This window comes from Panthera tigris, chromosome C1 (assembly GCF_018350195.1).
Source record: "Panthera tigris isolate Pti1 chromosome C1, P.tigris_Pti1_mat1.1, whole genome shotgun sequence".
NCBI lineage: Eukaryota > Metazoa > Chordata > Mammalia > Carnivora > Felidae > Panthera > Panthera tigris.
The window spans coordinates 193291900-193311869 of NC_056667.1; the positions used below are offsets into that span (position 1 = coordinate 193291900).

At 38.8% G+C, this 19970-nt stretch overlaps 1 protein-coding gene across 3 annotated transcripts in view; it reads left to right on the forward strand.

Moving 5' to 3' along the window:
• The window catches only part of UNC80 (unc-80 homolog, NALCN channel complex subunit), a 223592-nt gene that overhangs the window by 180907 nt on the left and 22715 nt on the right, over positions 1-19970 (forward strand). For all 3 annotated transcript variants that reach the window (XM_007086070.3, XM_042997540.1, XM_007086071.3), the window contains 7 exons: positions 1420-1455; positions 1817-2035; positions 13512-13712; positions 15891-16014; positions 16977-17102; positions 18344-18467; positions 19204-19410. In XM_007086070.3, the coding sequence (XP_007086132.2) occupies positions 1420-1455; positions 1817-2035; positions 13512-13712; positions 15891-16014; positions 16977-17102; positions 18344-18467; positions 19204-19410 (1037 nt within the window). The remainder of the gene's footprint in view (positions 1-1419; positions 1456-1816; positions 2036-13511; positions 13713-15890; positions 16015-16976; positions 17103-18343; positions 18468-19203; positions 19411-19970) is intronic.

Sequence of the window (19970 nt, forward strand, 5' to 3'; positions counted from 1 at the left end):
ATTTCCTATAGTAAGAAAAAATAAATAGGGGCACCTGGGTGGCTCAGTCGGCTGAGCATCCAACTTCAGCTCAGGTCATGATCTCATGGCTCATGAGTTTGAGCCCCGTGTCGGGCTCTGTGCTGACAGCTCAGAGCCTGGAGCCTGCTTCAGATTGTGTGTGTCTCTCTCTCTCTGCCCCTCCCCCACTTGTGCCATGTCTCTTCTCTCAAAAATAAATAAACATTAAAAAATTAAAAGAAAAAGAAAAGAAAAAATACATATATTGTTAAGTGACATTCAGGAGCTAGGTTTAACTACCAGATGAAGGGTACATGGGAAAAGAGAGCTTCTAAAGTCCTATTATTAATCAATCATAAAGCAATAAGTCTCCAGAACTAAAAAGAAGTCAGCCATATTTCTTCTTCTGATCACTTGAAACAAAATACATCACGTTAAACTGTAACTTAGATTCACGTTACTTTCAAAAATTTTCAAAAGTCCCCTCATTTGGCTGGATTCCGTGACTTCGTATATGTTTATCTTTCTACAAATTATATGCCAATGGGACAGCTTTCATAGCAGCTATAATTGCATGTGTGGTAGCCAAATGAAAGATAAAGATTTTGTAGTTTAGGATTAGTATATGTGCATTTGTGAACTTATCAAAATGTGTAGCTTTGGGGTGCCTGAGTTGGTTAAGCATCCAACTCATTTTTTTTGGCTTTTATTTTCTTTTCTATAATTTTTAAAATATAATTTATTGTCAAATTGGCTAAAATACAGTGCGTAAAGTGTGCTCTTGGTTTTTGGGGTAGATTCTCGTGGTTCATCGCTTACAAACAAAACCCAGTGTTCATCCCAACAAGTGCCCTCCTCGATGCCCATCACCCATTTTCCCCTCTTCCCCCACCCTCCCGTCCACCCTCAGTTTGTTCTCTGTATTTAAGATTCTCTTGTGGTTTGCCTCCTTCCCTCTCTGTTTGTAGCTATTTTTTCCCTTCCCTTCCCTCATGGATCTTCTCAAGATCCACATATGAGTAAAATCATATGTTATCTGTCTTTCTCTGACTAACTTATTTCACTCAGCATAATACCTTCTAGTTCCATCCACGTTGCTGCAAATGGTAGGATTTCATTCTTTCTCATTGCCCAGTGGTATTCCATTGTATGTATAAACCACATTGATTCCAGCTGAAGTCATGATCTCATGTGTTTGTGAGATTGAACCCTGCATGGGGCTCTCTGCTCAGCGCCTGCTTGGGATTCTCTCTCTCCCTCCCTCTGCCCCTCCCCCACTTGCTCTCTCTCTTTCTCAAAATAAATACATTTTTTAAGATGTGTAGCTTCAGGGGCTTTTCATGAGAAATAGTCCTTAAGAAGCCCCACCAGAACCCTGTTCTTGCCCATAGTAAAGCAGACTGTTTTTCTGATCTCCAGGTACCAGGAACAAGGAGCCAAACTGCACTTTATCAGGTACAGAAAGACAAGCCCTGATTTCATACTAATTCTGACATCTTGTGATGATTGCCTTTTGAGCTGGGTTATGGTTCCATTAGATTTCATTTAATTAATGCATGACATACTATCTCTGGGTAAATCCTCACAAAGTGGCTCAGGTAAAGCTACTGCATTCGGAGATGGCAATCTCTTCCAGGTTGATAAACATTCTTTACCCTTCAGATGAGGTTCTCCTAGGCCCTGGCCTACTGCTTCATTAATGTGTATGAACATAATATAAGGAATCTTAGATTTTGCTTCAGTGTGATACCCTTCTCTCAGTGTTGCCACACATATACCTTTTCAGACCCCCAGGTAACTTTTTATAATTCCCCAGGGAAAACCTTCACTTACTTGAGGAAGGGCAAGGCCTTCCCAGGGAGGAACTGGATGAACGAATTGCTCGGGAGGAGTTTAGAAGACCTCGGGAGTCCCTGCTGAATATTTGTACCGAATTTTACAAGCACTGTGGGCCAAGGCTGAAGATCTTGCAAAACCTGGCTGGGGAGCCACGGGTTACTGCCCTGGAGTTGCTGGATGTGAAGTCACACATGAGGTATTGTCCTTGCTTTCCCTGGCCCTGAGTGTAGACTCCACTTGGGATGTGTGTTTGGGGGTCTGGGTGCCGGGGGAGGGAGTCCCTTGGGTTAAGAACTTGGGGTCCTCAAAATGATTTGTTTCCTGTGGCTTGGACGCATATAGTACTGCGCCATCCAGGAAAATGTATATTAAGTCTATCAAAAAGGATCTCAGGATAGACGAGGAGAATGCTCTTGAAGACAGAAAAACGTTATCCGTATATTTGCTCCTCAATAAAAGAGAGTAAAAGGGAAATTTCATCATCTAAATTATTAGAAAAGTATCTTTTGTCCAACTGCCATTTACTGCCCAGATTCTAATTTTTCACCAGAATCCAGAGTCTATCATTTTGCATGGAAAAAAAAAAATGCACTCCACTGCTTCTGCCCAAGGACTTGCTCTGTTCCTACACTACCCGGAGACTCAGTAATTGGCCCTGCAGGGAAGTGAGCAGTTTTAACTCTGAACCACACTTTGCTTAGATCCCTTTTACACAAATTGTGCTTGATGGCCTTCCAATGTTTCAAAAAGTGTCCTGGTGGAAATTCCAGTCTGGACGAGGCCAGTCATCATTTAAAAATTTTTAGTGATGGGACTTTCAAATATGGCTTTTATGATCTTGAGGTATAATCCTTCTATCCCTACTGTCTTAAGGGTTTTTATCAAGAAAGGATGCTGTATTTTGTCAAATGCCTTCTCTGTATCTATTGAGAGGATCATGTGGTTCTTGTCCTTTCTTTTATTGATGTGATGAATCACATTGATTGTTTTGTGGGTATTGAACCAGTCCTGCATCCCAGGTATAAATCCCACTTGATCGTGGTGAACAATTTTTTAAATGTATTGTTGGATCCGGTTGGCTGACACCTTGTTGAGGATTTTCACATCCATGTTCATCAGGGAAATTGGTCTATAGTTCTCATTTTTAGTGGGGTCTTTGTCTGGTTTTGGAATCAGGGTAATGCTGGCTTCATAGAAAGACTTTGGAAGTTTTCCTTCCATTTCTATTTTTTGGAACAGTTTCAAGAGAATAGGTGTTAATTCTTCCTTAAATGTTTGGTAGAATTCTCCTTGAAAGGGATCTAGCCCTGGACTCTTGTTTTTGGGGAGATTTTTTTTAATGTTTTTGTTTATTTTTGAGACAGAGACAGAGCATAAGCAGGGGAGGGGCAGAGAGAGAGGGAGACACAGAATCCAAAGCAGGCTCCAGGTATGCTGTCAGCACAGAGCCTGACATGGAGCTAAAACTCACGGAGTGTGAGATCATGACCTGAGCTGAAGTTGGATGCTTAACCCAGGCACCCCTATTTTGGGGGAGATTTTTATTATGAATTTGACTTCTTTACTGGTTTTAAGTCTGTTAAAAATTTCTATTCTTCCTGTTTCAGTTTTGATAGTTTATATGTGTCTAGGAATTTGTCCATTTCTTCCAGATTGCCTATTTTAATGGCATATAATTGCTCATAATATTCTCTTATTATTGTTTTTATTTATACTTTGTTGGTTGTGATCTCTCCTCTTTTATTCTTGGTTTTATTTATTTGGGTCCTTTCCTTTTTCTTTTTGATCAAACTGGCTAGTGGTTTATCAATTTTGTTAATTCTTTCAAAGAACAAGCTTCTGGTTTCATTGATATGTTCTACTGTTTTTTTGGTTTTGATACCATTGATTTCTGCTCTAATCTTTATTATTTCCTGTATTCTGCTGGTTTGTGGTTTTATTTGCTTTCTTTTTCCAGCTCTTCAAGGTGTAAGGTTAGGTTGTGGATCTGAGACCTTTCTTCATCCTCAATGGGGAAAAACTGATAGCTTTCCTCCTAACATCTGGAACAAGACAGGGATGTCCACTCTCACCACTGTTATTCAACATAGTATTGGAAGTCTTAGCCTCAACAATCAGACAACACGAAGAAATAAAAGGCATACAAATCATCCAGGAGGACATCAAACTTTCACTCTTTGCAGATGACATGATACTCTATATGGAAAACCCAAAAGATTGCTCCAAAAAACTGCTAGAACTGATCCATGAATTCATCAAAGTGGCAGAATATAAAATCAATGCACAGAAGTTGGTTGCATTCCTATACACCAACAATGAAGCAACAAAAAGAGAAATCAAGGAATCGATCCCATTTACAATTGCACCAAAACCCATAAAATACCTAGGAATAAATCTAACCAAAGAGGTGAAAAATCTATAGACTGAAAACTATAGAAAGCTTATGAAACAAATTGAAGAAGACACAAAAAAGTGGAAAAATATTCCATGCTTCTGGATAGAAAGAACAAATATTGTTAAAATGTCGATACTACCCAAAGCAATCTACATATTCAATGCAATCCCTATCAAAATAACACAGCATTCTTCACAGAACTAGAACAAATCCTAAAATTTATATGGAACATTACAAGATCCCAAATAGCCAAAGCAATCTTGAAAAAGAAAACCAAAGCATGAGGCATCACAATCCTGGACTTCAAGCTGTATTACAAAGCTGTAATCATCAAGACAATATGGTACTGGGACAAGAACAGACACTCAGATCAATGGAACAGAATAGAGAACTGCAGAAATGGATCCACAAACATATGGCCAACTAATCTTTGACAAAGTAGGAAAGAATATTCAATGGAATGAAGACAGTCTCTTCAGCAAGTGGTGCTGGGAAAACTGGACAGCCACATGCAGAAACATGAACCTGGATCACTTTCTTACACCATACACAAAAATAAACTCAAAATGGATGAAAGACCTCAATGTAAGATAGGAAGCCATCAAAATCCTAGAGGAGGAAGCAGGCAAAAACCTCTTTGACCTTGGCCGCAGCAACTTTTTACTCAACACGTCTCTGGAGGCAAGGGAAACAAAAGCAAAAATGAACTACTGGGACCTCATCAAAATAAAAAGCTTCTGCACAGCGAAGGAAACAATCAGCAAAACTAAAAGGCAACTGACAGAATGGGAAAAGATATTTGCAAATGACATATCAGGTAAAGGGTTAGTATCTAAAATGTATAAAGAACTTATCAAACTCAACACTAAATAATCCAGTGAAGAAATGGGCAAAAGACATGAATAGACACTTCTCCAAAGAAGACATCCAGATGGCCAACCGACACATGAAAAAATGCTCAACATCACTCATCATCTGGAAAATACAATCAAAACCACAATGAGATACGACCTCACGCCTGTCAGAATGGCTAATATTAACAACTCAGGCAATGACAGATGTTGGTGAGGATGTGGAGAAAGAGGATCTCTTTTGCACTGCTGGTGGGAATGCAAACTGGTGAAGCTACTTTGGAAAACAGCATGGGGGTTCCTCAAAAAATTAAAAATAGAACTACCCTACGACCCAAAAATTGCACTACTAGGTATTTATCCAAGGGATACAGGTATGCTGTTTCAAAGGGGCACATGCAACCCAATGTTTATAGCAGCACTATCAACAATAGCTAAAGTATGGAAAGAGCCCAAATGTCCATCGATGGATGAATGGATAAAGCAGTTGTGGTATATACACACACACACACACACACACACGCACAGACGCACAATGGAGTATTACTTGGCAATCAAAAAGAATGAAATCTTGCCATTTGCAACTATGTGGATGGAACTAGAGGGTATTATGCTAAGTGAAATTAGTCAGAGAATGACAAATATCATATGACTTCACTCATATGAGGACTTTAAGATAAAAAACAGATGAACATAAGGGAAGGAAAGCAAAAATAATATAAAAACAGGGAGGGGGACAAAAACATAAGAGACTCTTAATTATGGAGAACAAACAGAGGGCTACTGGAGGGGTTGTAGGAGGAAAGATGGGCTAAATGGGTAAGGGGAATTAAGGAATCTACCCCTGAAATCATTGTTGCACTATATGCTAACTAACTTGGATGTAAATTTAAAAAACAAATTAAAAAAAATTTTTTTTAAATGTTACTGCTGTTGTGGCAGGCAGAGGACCTAGAATTGCATCTCTGTGCACTCATAGTTCATTCCTTCTATGGTGATGTCACCTCACTTGTGTAAATCCTGAAGTCTGTGTCTATATTTTCAGATTCTTAAAAGAAACATGATTCCAAATGATCTTCTATTCAGATTTGTCACGGTTTATAAAAGGTCATAAAAATTCCTTGAATGGAAAATTCTATGGGTGACAAAATAGGCACTTAAAAAGTTTAGTATATCTATGGAGTAGAGTTAGGTTCTAGCCATTCAGAAATAATACTGCTATTTGGCAAAACACGCCAACTTCCTGATTTTTGTCGACTTTTTTTTCTAAAATTATCCCTTGAAAAATTTAGAAAGTACTACGTGAGGGAAAGTGAGAGCCCATAAATGTAGAGAAAACACAGCCTCTTCTACTCCAAGCTAATTTCACATTCTCTGAATTGTTGGCACACACTCAGGCCTCAAGAGCTTCCTATGTGTTCATGCTCCCACTGTACAGCAATGGAGAAGAGCTTATTTCACACTAAGAACTTCTGTACCTGCACTGGGAAAGGGGAGGAAAGTTTGTAGTATTAAGAGCCTGTTGCAATAGCAACCCAGTGCTCCATTCAGTCCATCTCTCCTCCTTTCCCAATGATCATGGCTACCTGAACCAAGTAATTCTGTGAACAGAACAACATCACATTCCTAGAATCAGAGAATCACTACTATCAACTGCCATTTTGTGGGAGTAAAGGGACAAGATTCCTCAAAGATGGATGAGAGAGAGAGAGAGAACAATCCTGATCATGAGTTAGTAACTGTCCTATAACTCAATCGTTTATATCTACACTTCTTAAGGCATTTGGAGGAAGGGGAGAGTGTTAGAGAGGTCTGGAGCTCTCTCTAAGGGCCAAACCCTATTAAAGGTTAAATAAGGTGCTCCTGGGTGGCTTAGTCTGTTAAGCATCCGGCTTCAGCTCAGGTCATGATCTCAGTTCACGAGTTCGAGCGTGTGTCAGGTTCTGTGCTTACAGCTCAGAGCCTGGAACCTGCCTCAGATTCTGTGTCTCCCTCTTTCTCTTCCCCTCCCCTGCTCACACTCTGTCTCTCTCTTTCTCAAAAATAAATAAACATTAAAAATTTTTGAAAAAAGAAAACTACTATAATGCATTGTTGCAAGTACTATATATCATATGTGTGTTTCTGTGTTTACTATTTTGCAAAATACTTGAGACAACTTAGAAAATTAAACAGGGGGATAGAATATACAAATTAGAGAGTCAGAACAAAGTAGAAAATTAGCAGGGAAATAATTATGTTTATGATAACATTAACATAGGAAATCTATATGATTTGATCAGATTAGATGCTATTCATGACCATAAACTTGATTTTGAGCTTCTGAGTTATCAAAGCAATGAGGAGGAAATGACTAATTACAAAATTATAGTGTCGATAAGATAAAAACAATTAATTGTTTGATAAAACATTGCTTTTTTAAAATACAAAGAATAAGAAATATCTCCTGGTTGGTGTTTGCTAAAAGGAAAGAGTGATGAACAAAACCTCCATAATAGATAAAATGCCAGTTTGATGTGGCTAGAGGCCTGTCGGTACTGAAAGTTGGCTAACATCATAATGTACTTCAGCAAGAGCAACCTATCTGAAGCCAAGATAATGTCATTGAAAAGCACAAGATAATGTCATTGAAAAGCACAGTTATTTCATTGCCTATTGGAGGATTGGCAAAATTTTTACTGCCAGGACCTCTGCTAAATGACCTCTATTCATGCAATTTCTCACAACAAGCTTTTGACAAAGACGGACCTGCCATTATCTCTGGCCAAACAGAAATATTGTATGCTGCTAAGTAGGGATAGATCCATGTACTTTGACCCTGCACCAATCAAAAGACAGGTTAGGTTTTCTCTTACAAACTAAATATATATTTGGATATATGTAGAAGCCAGAACTGTGAGCACCTAGGTGGTGTTTTATGTCATAAGAATGGATAGTATGACTCAAGGAGAGAGGTTTGGTAAAACAGGAATGCCATGATATAAAAGATAGGGAGATATTTACATGAAATATTTAATTCAAGGCAAAGAACCAAGAGACAGTACAAGAGGCAATCTTCACTCCTGCATTATAGGGTTGACTGCAAGGATCTCCAGATTCTTGGTTAGATAGAGTTACTGCCCTAAGGGAATCCAGTGTTTCCTTTGCCTAACCCAGCAGTATATATAGCAGGATAATAAGTTCTGCAAATTCTTTCCTTCTCTCCTCCTTCCCCATGTCTCTATGTCCCTCTCTCTCCCCCATCTCTGCCTTCAGCTCTCTGCCTACATCTCTTCAACTCTCCCTCTCAATGGGAAAATCTCTTGTGTTGTCACTGGGAAAGGACCATAGGAATTTTTTTTGACCAAGAGATTATCATCTGCTAGTGCAGCAAAGACTATATTAAAGGAACTGTTTGTTTTATGCTCAGTGCAAATTCATTTTTTAACACCAGCAGGGATTAGAGGAATTCAGATAGTAATGCATAAATGACTCAAGTTCAGTTCTAAATATTGTTTTTATACTTAAAATAGACAGTTTGATCCTTTCCCAAGCATTTCTTAATGTTATCTATAAAATAATAAGGGGAAAGAAATATGTGCAGGTAGATATGCTCTTATCTGTCATGCAAACAACCTGAAAAGTAAAGAATTTTCTGCGTGGCACATTTGTGAGAAAGAGATAAACGGAAGAAGGCACGGGCTGTTTAAAATGATTTCTTTAAGACATGCGCGTTCACACACAATTTCCTCAAGTACGATGTTCAGTCTGGAGAGAAGACAATAACCGTTTCTTGATAATGAAGGGTTGACATGGAGAAGATGGATTGAATTCAGGCTTCCAGATAAGCCAAAAGGAAGAAACTGAGGGCATTTGGGGACCTAATATGAGGAGAGCTTCTCAGAGTTTAGACCTCCAAAGGTGGAGGGAGCTGCATTATGTTGTAGTGAATTCCCCAACCATGGTGCTAATCAGACGAAGTCACTGTAGAGCGACCCAGGTGTTAGAGAGACAGTGGCTGGGCTGTGATTCCTAAACCAGAGTGCCTGTCAGAATCACTAGGAGCTCTTAAAATATAAGTCCTGTCAAGCATTTGCCTTGTCTCTTTTGGAGTAATCAAAGAGAAATTTCTCCTTATTAGAATGTTATTGTCAATGCATGAGAAAAAGAGTGACACAACATCGTTATTGCACTACTTCTAATGAATTAGTGGATGTATGCAGTGATGCCTAGTGATGCCTAGGATCTATGCAGATGACATCATAGAGACTGACTAGCAGGAATCATGTGTCTCCTGATGAAAATGCACATCACCTGTGAAATATGCTTTCCAGAAAATCAAAAGCTAATCTAGTCTAACCCCTAGTCTAACCACAAATGGAACTAAATTTGGAAGCAGTGGGATAGATTAAATGATAGCATGGAGAGTCTATCAGCAAAATCTAGAGTGTGGAAAACACTACAGGACAAGCAGCTGATTTCCTCAAGAAATAAATTACAAGAGAATCAAACAAGAGCAGAAGAGGAAAAACCTGCAAATTAAAAGAAACTCAAGAGAAATACCAACCCATTGAATGTATGGGTCTTATTTTATTCTTATTTGTTTTTTTAAGTTTATTTAAGAACCATGAAATAGGGGCACCTGGGTGGCTCAGTCGGTTAAGCGTCCAACTACAACTCAGGTCATGATCTCGCAGTTTGTGAGCTTAAGCCCCAAGTCAGGCTCTGTGCTGACAGCTCAGAGCCTGGAGCCTGCTTCAGATCCTACGTCTTCCTCTTTCTTTGTCCCTCCCCCACTCACTCTCTGTCTCCTCCAAGATAAAAATAAATGTTAAAAAAAAAAAAAAGAATCATGAAATAATGTGGGAATTTTGAAAACTGACTGGATAACTTTCTTTTCATAGTAATTATTTTTAACTTGGTAGCTGTCATAATTGTATTGTGTTTGTTTGTTTTTTTTTGAGTCCTTAACCTTAGAGACACACACTGAAATATCTGTACTGATAAAATGATTTGATGCTTGGGATTTACTTCAAAGTAATTTGGAGTAGGGGGAAGGGGAGTGATTGGGGGTATAAATTAAACAGGAGTGATTGTGAATTGAACACTGTTAAATCTGGGTGATGGGTACATGAGGGGCTCATTATATACTTGCCTCTCTACCTTTGTGTATGTTGAAAATTTTCAAAATTAAAGTAAAAACTAGACAGATTTCTGGGCCCAATCCTTGGATATTCTTATTCATTAAATCTAGAGTGGGGCCTGAGAAATTAAATCTTTTATTTCTACTTTAGGCTGTTTTTATTAAAGAGGATCCAGTCAGGGGTCCAACTTATGGACCTCACTGCCCAAGAGCTATTAAGATCTCTTTCAGAAAAAAAAAAGAAAGAAAAGAAAAGATCTCTTTTAACCATGAGATTGAGGATTATATCTTCAGGGCTTTTCCAAGGTAAATTTGCTTCAAAAAAAATAGAAAAGAAAAAAAAAGGGAGAAGAAAAACTTGGGGTGCCTGGTTGGCTCAGTTGGTAGAATGTGCAACTCTTGATCTCAGGGTTGCGAGTTTTAGCCCCACATTGGGTGTAGAGATTGTTTAAAAATAAAGTCTTAATTTGGCTCAGGTCATGATCTCATGGTTCGTGAGTTCAAGCCCCACATCAGGTTCTGTGCTGGCAGCTGGGAGCCTGGAGCCTGCTTCGGATTCTGTGTCTCCTTCTCTCTCTGCCCCTGCCCTACTTGCACTCTGTCTCTCTTTCTCTCTCAAAAATAATTAAACATTAAAAAAAAAAGAAAAAAATATAAAAGCTGATTTCTGATGTCCCTTTACTTGGAATCTCCTCTTCTCCTTTAGTAATAGTTCTGAAAACCCTTAGCACATGCATGCGTCCTGATGGTACCATGTACACATGCACTCTTAGACAACATGAGGCCTCTCTATTCCCCTTTTCCATCAGAATCCCCCTGTCCTGAATTCTGCTTCCATAGCATACTTTGGATGTCTGGCTAGACATATGCTGATTGAAACAAAAGATTCAAATAATTGGTAAGACTGGCTTAATTACCCTTTACTTAAAGAAACTTGTTTTCAAAGGAATTTCTAGTACCTTAAAGAATATGGACATTTCCATCACTGTGATAGGAGTCCTGGATATATATTTTAAAATATAAGTTTTTCCCCCCTGGAAAAAAAGTGAGGTTCAAATCATATAATGTAGATGCAAGATATTACCATGAATGAGTGTGCTTTGCCTCTTAATATCATCTTCTACACATTCTGCATCTACTCAATGTATTTGATAGCGAAGCACTGTAAAAGTTTAAAGTGCTGTCTCATTTTTCTTAAGATTTTAAATAATTTCTATATCCAACGAGGGGCTCAAACCTTCAACCCTGAGATCAGGAGTCGCATGTTCCACAACTGAGCCAGCCAGGCATCCCTAAAATGCTTTCTTTATAAAAGAACCCCCATGCACTGTTGGTGGGAATGCAAACTGGTGAAGCCACTGTGGAAAACAGTGTCAAGTTTCCTCAAAACATTAAAAATAGAATTACCATATGATCCAGTAACTCCACTACTGGGTATTTACCCAAAGAAAATGAAAATACTAATTCAAAAAGGTAAATGCACCCTGTTTATTGCAGGATTATTTACAATAGCCAAGATATGGAAGCAACTCAAGTATCCAATCCATCCATAGATGAATGAATGGACAAAGAAAATGTGGAATATATATATATATATATATATATATATAGGAATGGAATGGAATATATATATATATATATATATATATATATATATATATATATTGGAATGGAATGGAATATTACCCAGTCACAGAAAAGAATGAAATCTTGCCATTTGCAACAGCATGGATGGAGCTAAAGGGTATACTGCTAAGTGGAATAAGGGAAAGACTGATTCCATGACATCTCACTCATGTGTGGAATTTAAGAAACAGAATAAAGGAACAAAGAAAAAAGAGGCAAACAAGAAACAGACTCTTCACTATAAAGAACAAACTAGAGGTTGCCAGAGGGGAGGTAGGAGGTAGGAGGTAGGTGGGGGGAATGGGTGAAACAGGTGAACGGGATTAAGAGTACACTAACAATGACCACTGGGTAGTGTATAGAATCATTGAATCACTCTATTGTACACCTGAAACTAGCATAACACTGTTATCTATACTGTAATAAAAAAACTAAAGTTAAATAAAATGAAACATTTGACTAAAAATAAATAAAATGCTTTCTTCTTCATATAAAATTAAATTCAGGGGCACGGGGGTGGCTCAGTTGGTTAAGTATTTGACTCTCGATTTCAGCTCAGGTTATAGTTTCAGGGTTCATGTGATCTAGCCCCATATTGGGCTCTGCACTGACAGTGCAGAGCCTGCTTGGGATTCTCTCTCTGGTCCTCCCCTCCCCTCTCTCTCTTTCTCTCTCTCTTTCTCTCTCTCTCTCAAAATAAATAAATAAACTTAAAAAAATAAATTCAATTGGCTTTTTAAGGACCATGTATACCATTATATTTGTAATATTTACAAGTTGGAAACCCATGTTTAGTTTTGAAATTTATTTAACCAACTATTGCATTTACTAGAAACACACTTGCCCAATCAGTGCTGTTGGTCAGCTCACCTTCAGAAATTCTGTACTTAGGACATACAGCATGGACCTGTGTCTGGTGACAGACTCTGGGCTACACTTGGAGGAAGTACATTCCCTTGGTGTGCTTGGGTGGCTCAGTTGGTCGAGTTTCTGACTCTTGATTTCATCTCAGGTCATGATCTCACAGTTTGTGAGATCTGGCCCCATTTTGGGCTCTGCTCTGGCAGCATGGAGCCTGCTGGGGATTCTCTCTCTCCCTCTCTCCTCTGTTCCTCCCGAGGTTGCTCGCTCTCTCTCTCTGTCAAAATAAATAAATAAAACATTAAATATATATATATATATATATGCCTTTAACCTTAACTATGGGCAGCAAAGGAGCTATGGAGCCATGAAGTTTATTTGAGCCCTTGATATTAGTGATTTTATTGTACATTTAAAGTTTAAGTTTTGTTTTATACCCATAATTGTGTATATACGTACCTTTCACATATATGCATGTAGGTATGTATTTGTGTGTGTGTGTGTATCCTCACATACATATACATGTATACATATTCTCTAGATATGTTTGGCCTGTCCTTAATCTCTCTGGGTTTTAATTTACTCATCAGATGCTATTCACATTTACCCTCTGGAATATTCTATGATTCTTTGCTAATATGTATGTGCAGGTATCAATGTATTGGTCATGCAAGAAGACCTAAGGGATAGAAGGTAGAGGGAAGAATGTTTTTAGTTCAGGGGGTTGGTATGCTGAAAGAAGGCTGATTAACATGGTGCTATACGGGGAAATCCCCATTGTGGCATTCTACACTTATTCTTTAAAAAAAAAATGTAGGTTGGCAGAAATTGCACACTCCCTTCTGAAGCTGGCACCATACGACACCCAGACAATGGAGAGCCGTGGGCTTCGGCGCTACATCATGGAGATGCTACCCATTACCGATTGGACAGCCGAGGCAGTGAGGCCAGCCCTTATCCTCATTTTAAAGAGACTGGATAGAATGTTCAACAAAATTCATAAGATGCCTACTTTGAGGTGAGAAGGCCTCCTGGTCAACCGTTGATATTGCGGATTCAAAGTTGGGGGTTACCGTCTTTTAAGATGGCGGCACAATCTGGAGTTATATGAATGACTTGAAAGTTTTCTGTTGGCATATGTGCATAGCTAACCAGGTATATGGATGCATGAGTAGCAGGGTCTACATTTTGAAGAAATAACATATTCTTTAAAATTATATGTGTTCATCTTGAAAGTTCTGTTCATTTCTTAGCTATCATGTTCCTCATCTGACAAACATAAGAAATTCAGTGAGTATCCTTCAATTTCTTTTGAAATAAAGCGGAGTATGCCTTATAAATAAAACAACTGAGGAGAAGAGAAAAATTAATTTGATGTTCAAAAAATACTGTCTTTAGCATAGTAGTTTAGTTACCAGTTTAGAGAAAGGCAAATCTTAGTAATAAGCAGCCACATAGGAGCTGGAAAGAATCCCAGGATTAATAGCAAATACCTAAGTTTCACCTTTTCATCTAATTCAGGGTGATACTAAATTAACACAATTACCCTTTGATCTCTGTTTAGTAACCTGCATTATTCACTGATAACCTTTCTATGCAAGGAACCAGACTACCTGGAGATCTGAGTCCAGTTTGGAAACCTGTAGACAGACAGTTCAATTGATTAAATGTTGATAAACCTACTAACTCAGAAATTTCAAGTTTGATTTCATGAGAGCATTTTCGGTCCCTTTAATATTAACCACAAATCAATGCAACTCTTGTCCAAGAATTTGTAGCACTTAGCATTCAATTTGTCAGAACTTTTCCAGGTTTTAGCCTATGCTCTTTTGTTCATTTATGTAGCCATCAGGAGCTGTTGGATTTATAAAAAAGAAATTGAAAGATTTCATTCCAGCAGTTGATATTTTGTTCCTATATTCCTTTATAACATGATGACGAATGCCTATATGTTATTTCAAGGTTATTTATTTCAGTGGCATGGAAATGTCTGTGTCCTTACAGCATACCTATGTTTTTAGTGGTCCCAGTGGAACATTTGTGCCCTTTGGTAAATGGCCACAGTCTTATAATTCTTACAAGGGTGTGTCAAAATAAGTTCTTTTTCTTAAAAAACTTTGTATGTTAAGATATTAAACATCTCCATAGCTGACTCATTTGTCATATAATCAAGTCCATTATAGAGAACATCATGCTTCTTAAAAGTAGATTTCTGAATTAATGCATAGATTGGCCAATTATAGGCAATTTATTTGGCGTACAGCCTCAGAATTTGAGGTTGCCTTGGATTTAATTTTTTTTAGGTGATCTCAGTTCAACAAGGGAAATGTTGATTGAACCTGACCTTGTAGGTTACTTGAGAATCAGGGATGTCAATATATCCTCACTTATGAACACTTTCATTTCATCATTATAGATATTCTACGTTGGTTGGAAATATAAACTTAGAAATTGTTTGCAGGATGATATTTGGAAATAGTGTTGAGATCAGTAAAACCCAACCTGTTTATTTGGGGGCCACAGAGATCGCTTTTTTGGCACGAAGACAATTACAGACTGGATTGACTTTATTACAGAAAATCCCATGTCCATTTAATTGTGTTTAGATTTATACCACTTATATGACCATAGAAAGTAGCCAAAAAATATCATTTCTTAGGAGGCCAAGAAAGAATGCTTTTTTAAATGGACTATTATCTTCTAATGTCATGTTTTTGGCAGGAGTTAACCCATATAAATCTAATTAGTTGTATCCTGGTGTAAAAGCTGATGAGATCAATTGTAGTCTGATAAATAGATTTCAGAAATGCAGCCTGTGGTCAGATTAGTTCTGTTGGATGTAATGGCCCCTATGCTGGGTTTCCTAAAATTGTAGTCTTATACCCTCTCTCAAAGCTAAAACCAGGGAACTTAAAATGCAACCCATTCATCATCTCTGTTTTTTCTTCAATAGATTTTGTCTCATTAGTCGAGTGGGGCAGGAGTGCCTCTGCTACGTTTTCAGTATCTTCTTCCCTTCCCAGTGTGCTCTGTGCTTTTGGAACAACATGGGTAAACTTCATCCCGTGTGAAGCACTTTGTTGTCTCAGACACCTGTCCTGTCTTAGATGGTGTCAGAATCACTGTCTCATTCACTTGTTTCAGACTGACTCCAGAAGGGAGCCACGCTGCTAACGGCTCCTATATTGTATTCCAGGCGACAGGTTGAGTGGGAGCCTGCCAGCAATTTGATTGAAGGGGTTTGTTTGACACTTCAGAGGCAGCCAATCATATCCTTCCTGCCTCACCTTAGGTCACTGATCAATGTCTGTGTCAATCTGGTGAGTAGCCAAGTGGCAATCTTATGAAACTTTGCAAAATTTAGCTAACTCTGCTATTGACTTCTCTGAATTGAAGATTTACAGGTCAACCACTTTGTGCCCCTACCTACCCATGAAAACAGACGGCTCAGGTGACATTGAAAACAGTGAGGTACATCTCAAGGTGGTGCGTGGGGAGATTAGGGGCCCATCCCTACACAGGTGGGATTTTGGTGTGCTGCTTCCCACGCACTACTTTGACAATTTGCCTCTTTAAGTTGCGCTGAGAGTTGAGGGCTGCCAGTTGGAGAGTGGGGTGGTGGAGACCGCACAATTGGCTAGACGTTGAGGTAGTCTGGGGTGGGGGAGTTTAAAATGCAAAGAGATTTTTTTTTCTTTTTTAGTGCAAAATGACGCTATGAGTTGGCCAGTCTAGGATTTATGGGAAGAAAAAAACATTTTTTTTTACCATGGATGTAATATCTAGAGTCTGGTCCTCACAAGGTTTTGTACAATGTGGAAACCATGTTAGAGCATTTCATTGAGTAGGATCTGCTGCTTAACTAGTTGAGCAATAAGTCTATAGCTGGAATGCCTAGTGCAAATAGAGCTATGCCATCATCATTGTCAATATCTGCTCCATCAAAGAATGCAGACTGCATTCCTTTGAATTCACCAGTAAGTATGTCCAATCTCCTGATTAGAATAGTTTTTGGTTCATCTCTCATTATTTACATAGTTAGCTACCAACAACATTCTACAAAACCTTGGCTGAATCCAGTGTCATGTTCGATCTGACTCTAGACATTACATGCCTTCGGAAGAAGGCAGCAAGAACAGATTGAAAGTAACATGCCCAACCTTCAAATTATTATTATCATCATCATTATTATTATTTTATTATTACTGAATGAGACTCCCTTACTACGGTTGCATGAAATTGCAATAGTCAAGGCTGGTCATGTGCTCTGTTTGTATTTCAGGTGATGGGAGTGGTAGGACCTTCCAGTGTTGCTGATGGATTACCCCTTCTTCATCTCAGCCCTTATCTCTCACCACCTCTGCCCTTCAGCACAGCTGTTGTCCGGCTTGTAGCATTGCAGATACAGGTGTGACTGCCTTATCTGTTTGTCACGCTCATTAAGTTGCTGGTTGAGGCACCAGATCATGGTGTTCTCTCTATTTTTTCTGCAAAGGCTGGGCAAAATCTGTGAAACAAAAGTGTAAACATCTCCAAACTTTTATGGGTTTGGAGCTTCAGTCCTGAGCTTGGCCCTAAGTTGTGCTTCTGTAATTCTTCTCGAGATCTCAAAAATAGCAGAGTCATTCAGTCCTGCCACAATCTCAAGAACCACTTAAGTCATTTCCAATGTGTGCAAAACCTTAGAAAAATAATAGTTCACAGATAATCAGCCCACAATTGTTAATTAAAAGACACAGTAATATTCAAAGTCTGGTTTTAAATTATTCGCAGAAAGAATTGCAATATAAAATTCTTTCAAATGTTATTACTAGACTTTGAATATCTTAATTTACTTTAATGATTGTGGGTTGAATACTGTGGGTTTCTTTTTTTTTTTTTACTCTCCCAGTTATTTTATTTCTTAAAATAATATTCCCAAGGCAAAAAGTGCAGAATGCCAATTCCCCTGCCTCTTTCTGTGTGTCACCTGATTTTAGAGAATGGTAGATCATCAGTAAGCTCTGTGACTGATGGGAAATACACACTTGATGTAAATGGATAATGACCCATCCATTGTCTGACAACTATACTTGATGGTCCATCATCCAGAGAATGGGTGATGGTACAAAAGAAATTAAGCAAGAGCTTTGGCTACCATGCAGAAGGGAAACAATGATCCCTAAAGTGATACATCTTTATAACCTGTGTACAGAGATCATATATTTCTTTCTATATTGCCTATTCCTTTCTGTTTTGGAGAAGGCCTTATGCAGAGGTCAGAGGACTTCTAAATAACTTCTAGGTGAACAGGTGGCAAGCTATCATTTATTCCTTCTCTTCTATCTCTAAAATATTTATTGGTGGACACATGGAGAAAATGAATGGGGATGTGCAGTTGTTTTTTGTGCCAGACCATAAGTATTACAATTTTGCATTTAATATCAATATTAAATCAAGATGTTACTGTTTTTTAGGTATATAACTCTCAGTTATGTCAAGCAAATGGTAAAGTATCAGTTTTGAGTGAATCTTGTACACTGTGCAATTGAACTCATAGTTTCCAGGAGCAGCCAACAGGGAATCACCGTCTTCATCGTGCTGTATAAAAACAAACATACCAAATGGGTGTGGGGTCAATTAATCTTTTTTTCTATTATTGCTGCACAGGCTTTAAAAGAAGATTTTCCTTTAAGCCATGTGATCTCCCCATTCACCAATCAAGAGCGAAGGGAGGGGATGCTTTTAAATCTACTCATCCCATTTGTGCTCACAGTAGGATCTGGAAGCAAAGGTCTGATTAATTTAACTAAAGGAAATTTATCACTGTTGTATTTTCTTTAGTGGCAGACTGTTATTTCTTACTCTTTTTCCCATGAAGGCCATCACTGAAGTCCATCTGAATGATTTAAACAGGGTTGCCTTAGGAAATAGAGTTTTCCTTTCTTTTCAGTTTAGCTACCCTGGGTCAAGAGTTTCTCTGCTCCACTTCATGGAAGATGTGTCCTGTTTAAAATCACTTGAGTACAGCAAAAATCGGGAGAACATTGTTTCCATTAAGAAGATGGTATTAATTGAAATACAGTGTGGTGTGAATTGACGAGTGAATGGACTTTATAATCTACTGCCATTAGGGTTAGCGTAAACCCCGCCATTGCCATTAAATCCAATATACTTTCATTATTCTTCCTTCTTGGGGTGTTTTTCTTTTAGGGAAAGTTTATCTCAAATGTAAAGACAATACGTTATGAGTATTTGAGCAGAAAGAAAGAAAGCAGATCGCAATGGTAAGCGGGAGATTTGGCTAAGAACACGAGCCCTTGGGTGCTGACTATGGAGAAAACACCCAGTATCAGGGATGCTGTTTTTGTCCAGAGGAGAAGCTGTACTTGGTGGGGAAACACCCGAGTTGCTAGGGTATTCTAGTCTGGCATTGGAAAGGCAGCTGAATTTTGCTGTGTCTAATGTGGGAAGTCTACCTTGTGATTTGCTTTTCTTTCCACTTCCCTGTTGCGAACTCTGTCCCTTAGATAGCCCGTGGCTGGAACAGCCCGAGGTACAGCTGCTCCTGCAGACGGTCATTAATGTGCTCCTGCCACCACGGATCATCAGCACGTCCAGGAGCAAGAACTTCATGTTGGAGAGCTCCCCTGCCCACTGCTCCACCCCTGGGGATGCCAGCAAAGACTTGCGCAGGGAAGGGCTGGCAGAGTCCACCAGCCAAGCAGCATACTTGGGTAGGTCCTCTCCCTATGCCTGCCCCCCCCATATACACACACACTTGTATATATATATATGTTTGTGTGTGTATATATATATATGAATATACGTATGTTTGTGTATGTACACGTGTAACGTAAATACTTACTGAGTTATGTTACACCTTGACTCAAAACGTATTTTAAAAGACCTCAGTCCAGAGGTATTTAAAGAAGCCACTTCAGCAAGCAGGAAGCATCACCCTTGCAAAACAGTCTGTAAACATATGCCAGAAAACAAAGTAGTTTCCTATCTGTGGTACCTAAATTACTTGGTTGTTTCTCTAACAGCATCTGGACATGTAAGGAAAGCATCTGTAGTAAGAATTTCTCCTTGCTGGTTAAGTGTGAGATCACTAATGAGGTTACCTATGGTAGCTGTTATCAGATGTAGACTACGTCTAATACACAGAGACACTGAGTCGCACGGCTCATGGGACTCACTGGCGTGTCGTCTATGTGAACGGAGCCCCTAGATTGGGGCAGTCCACATCCTGCGCAGTAAGACATGGTGGCCTTACAGGACATTATGCTCCCTA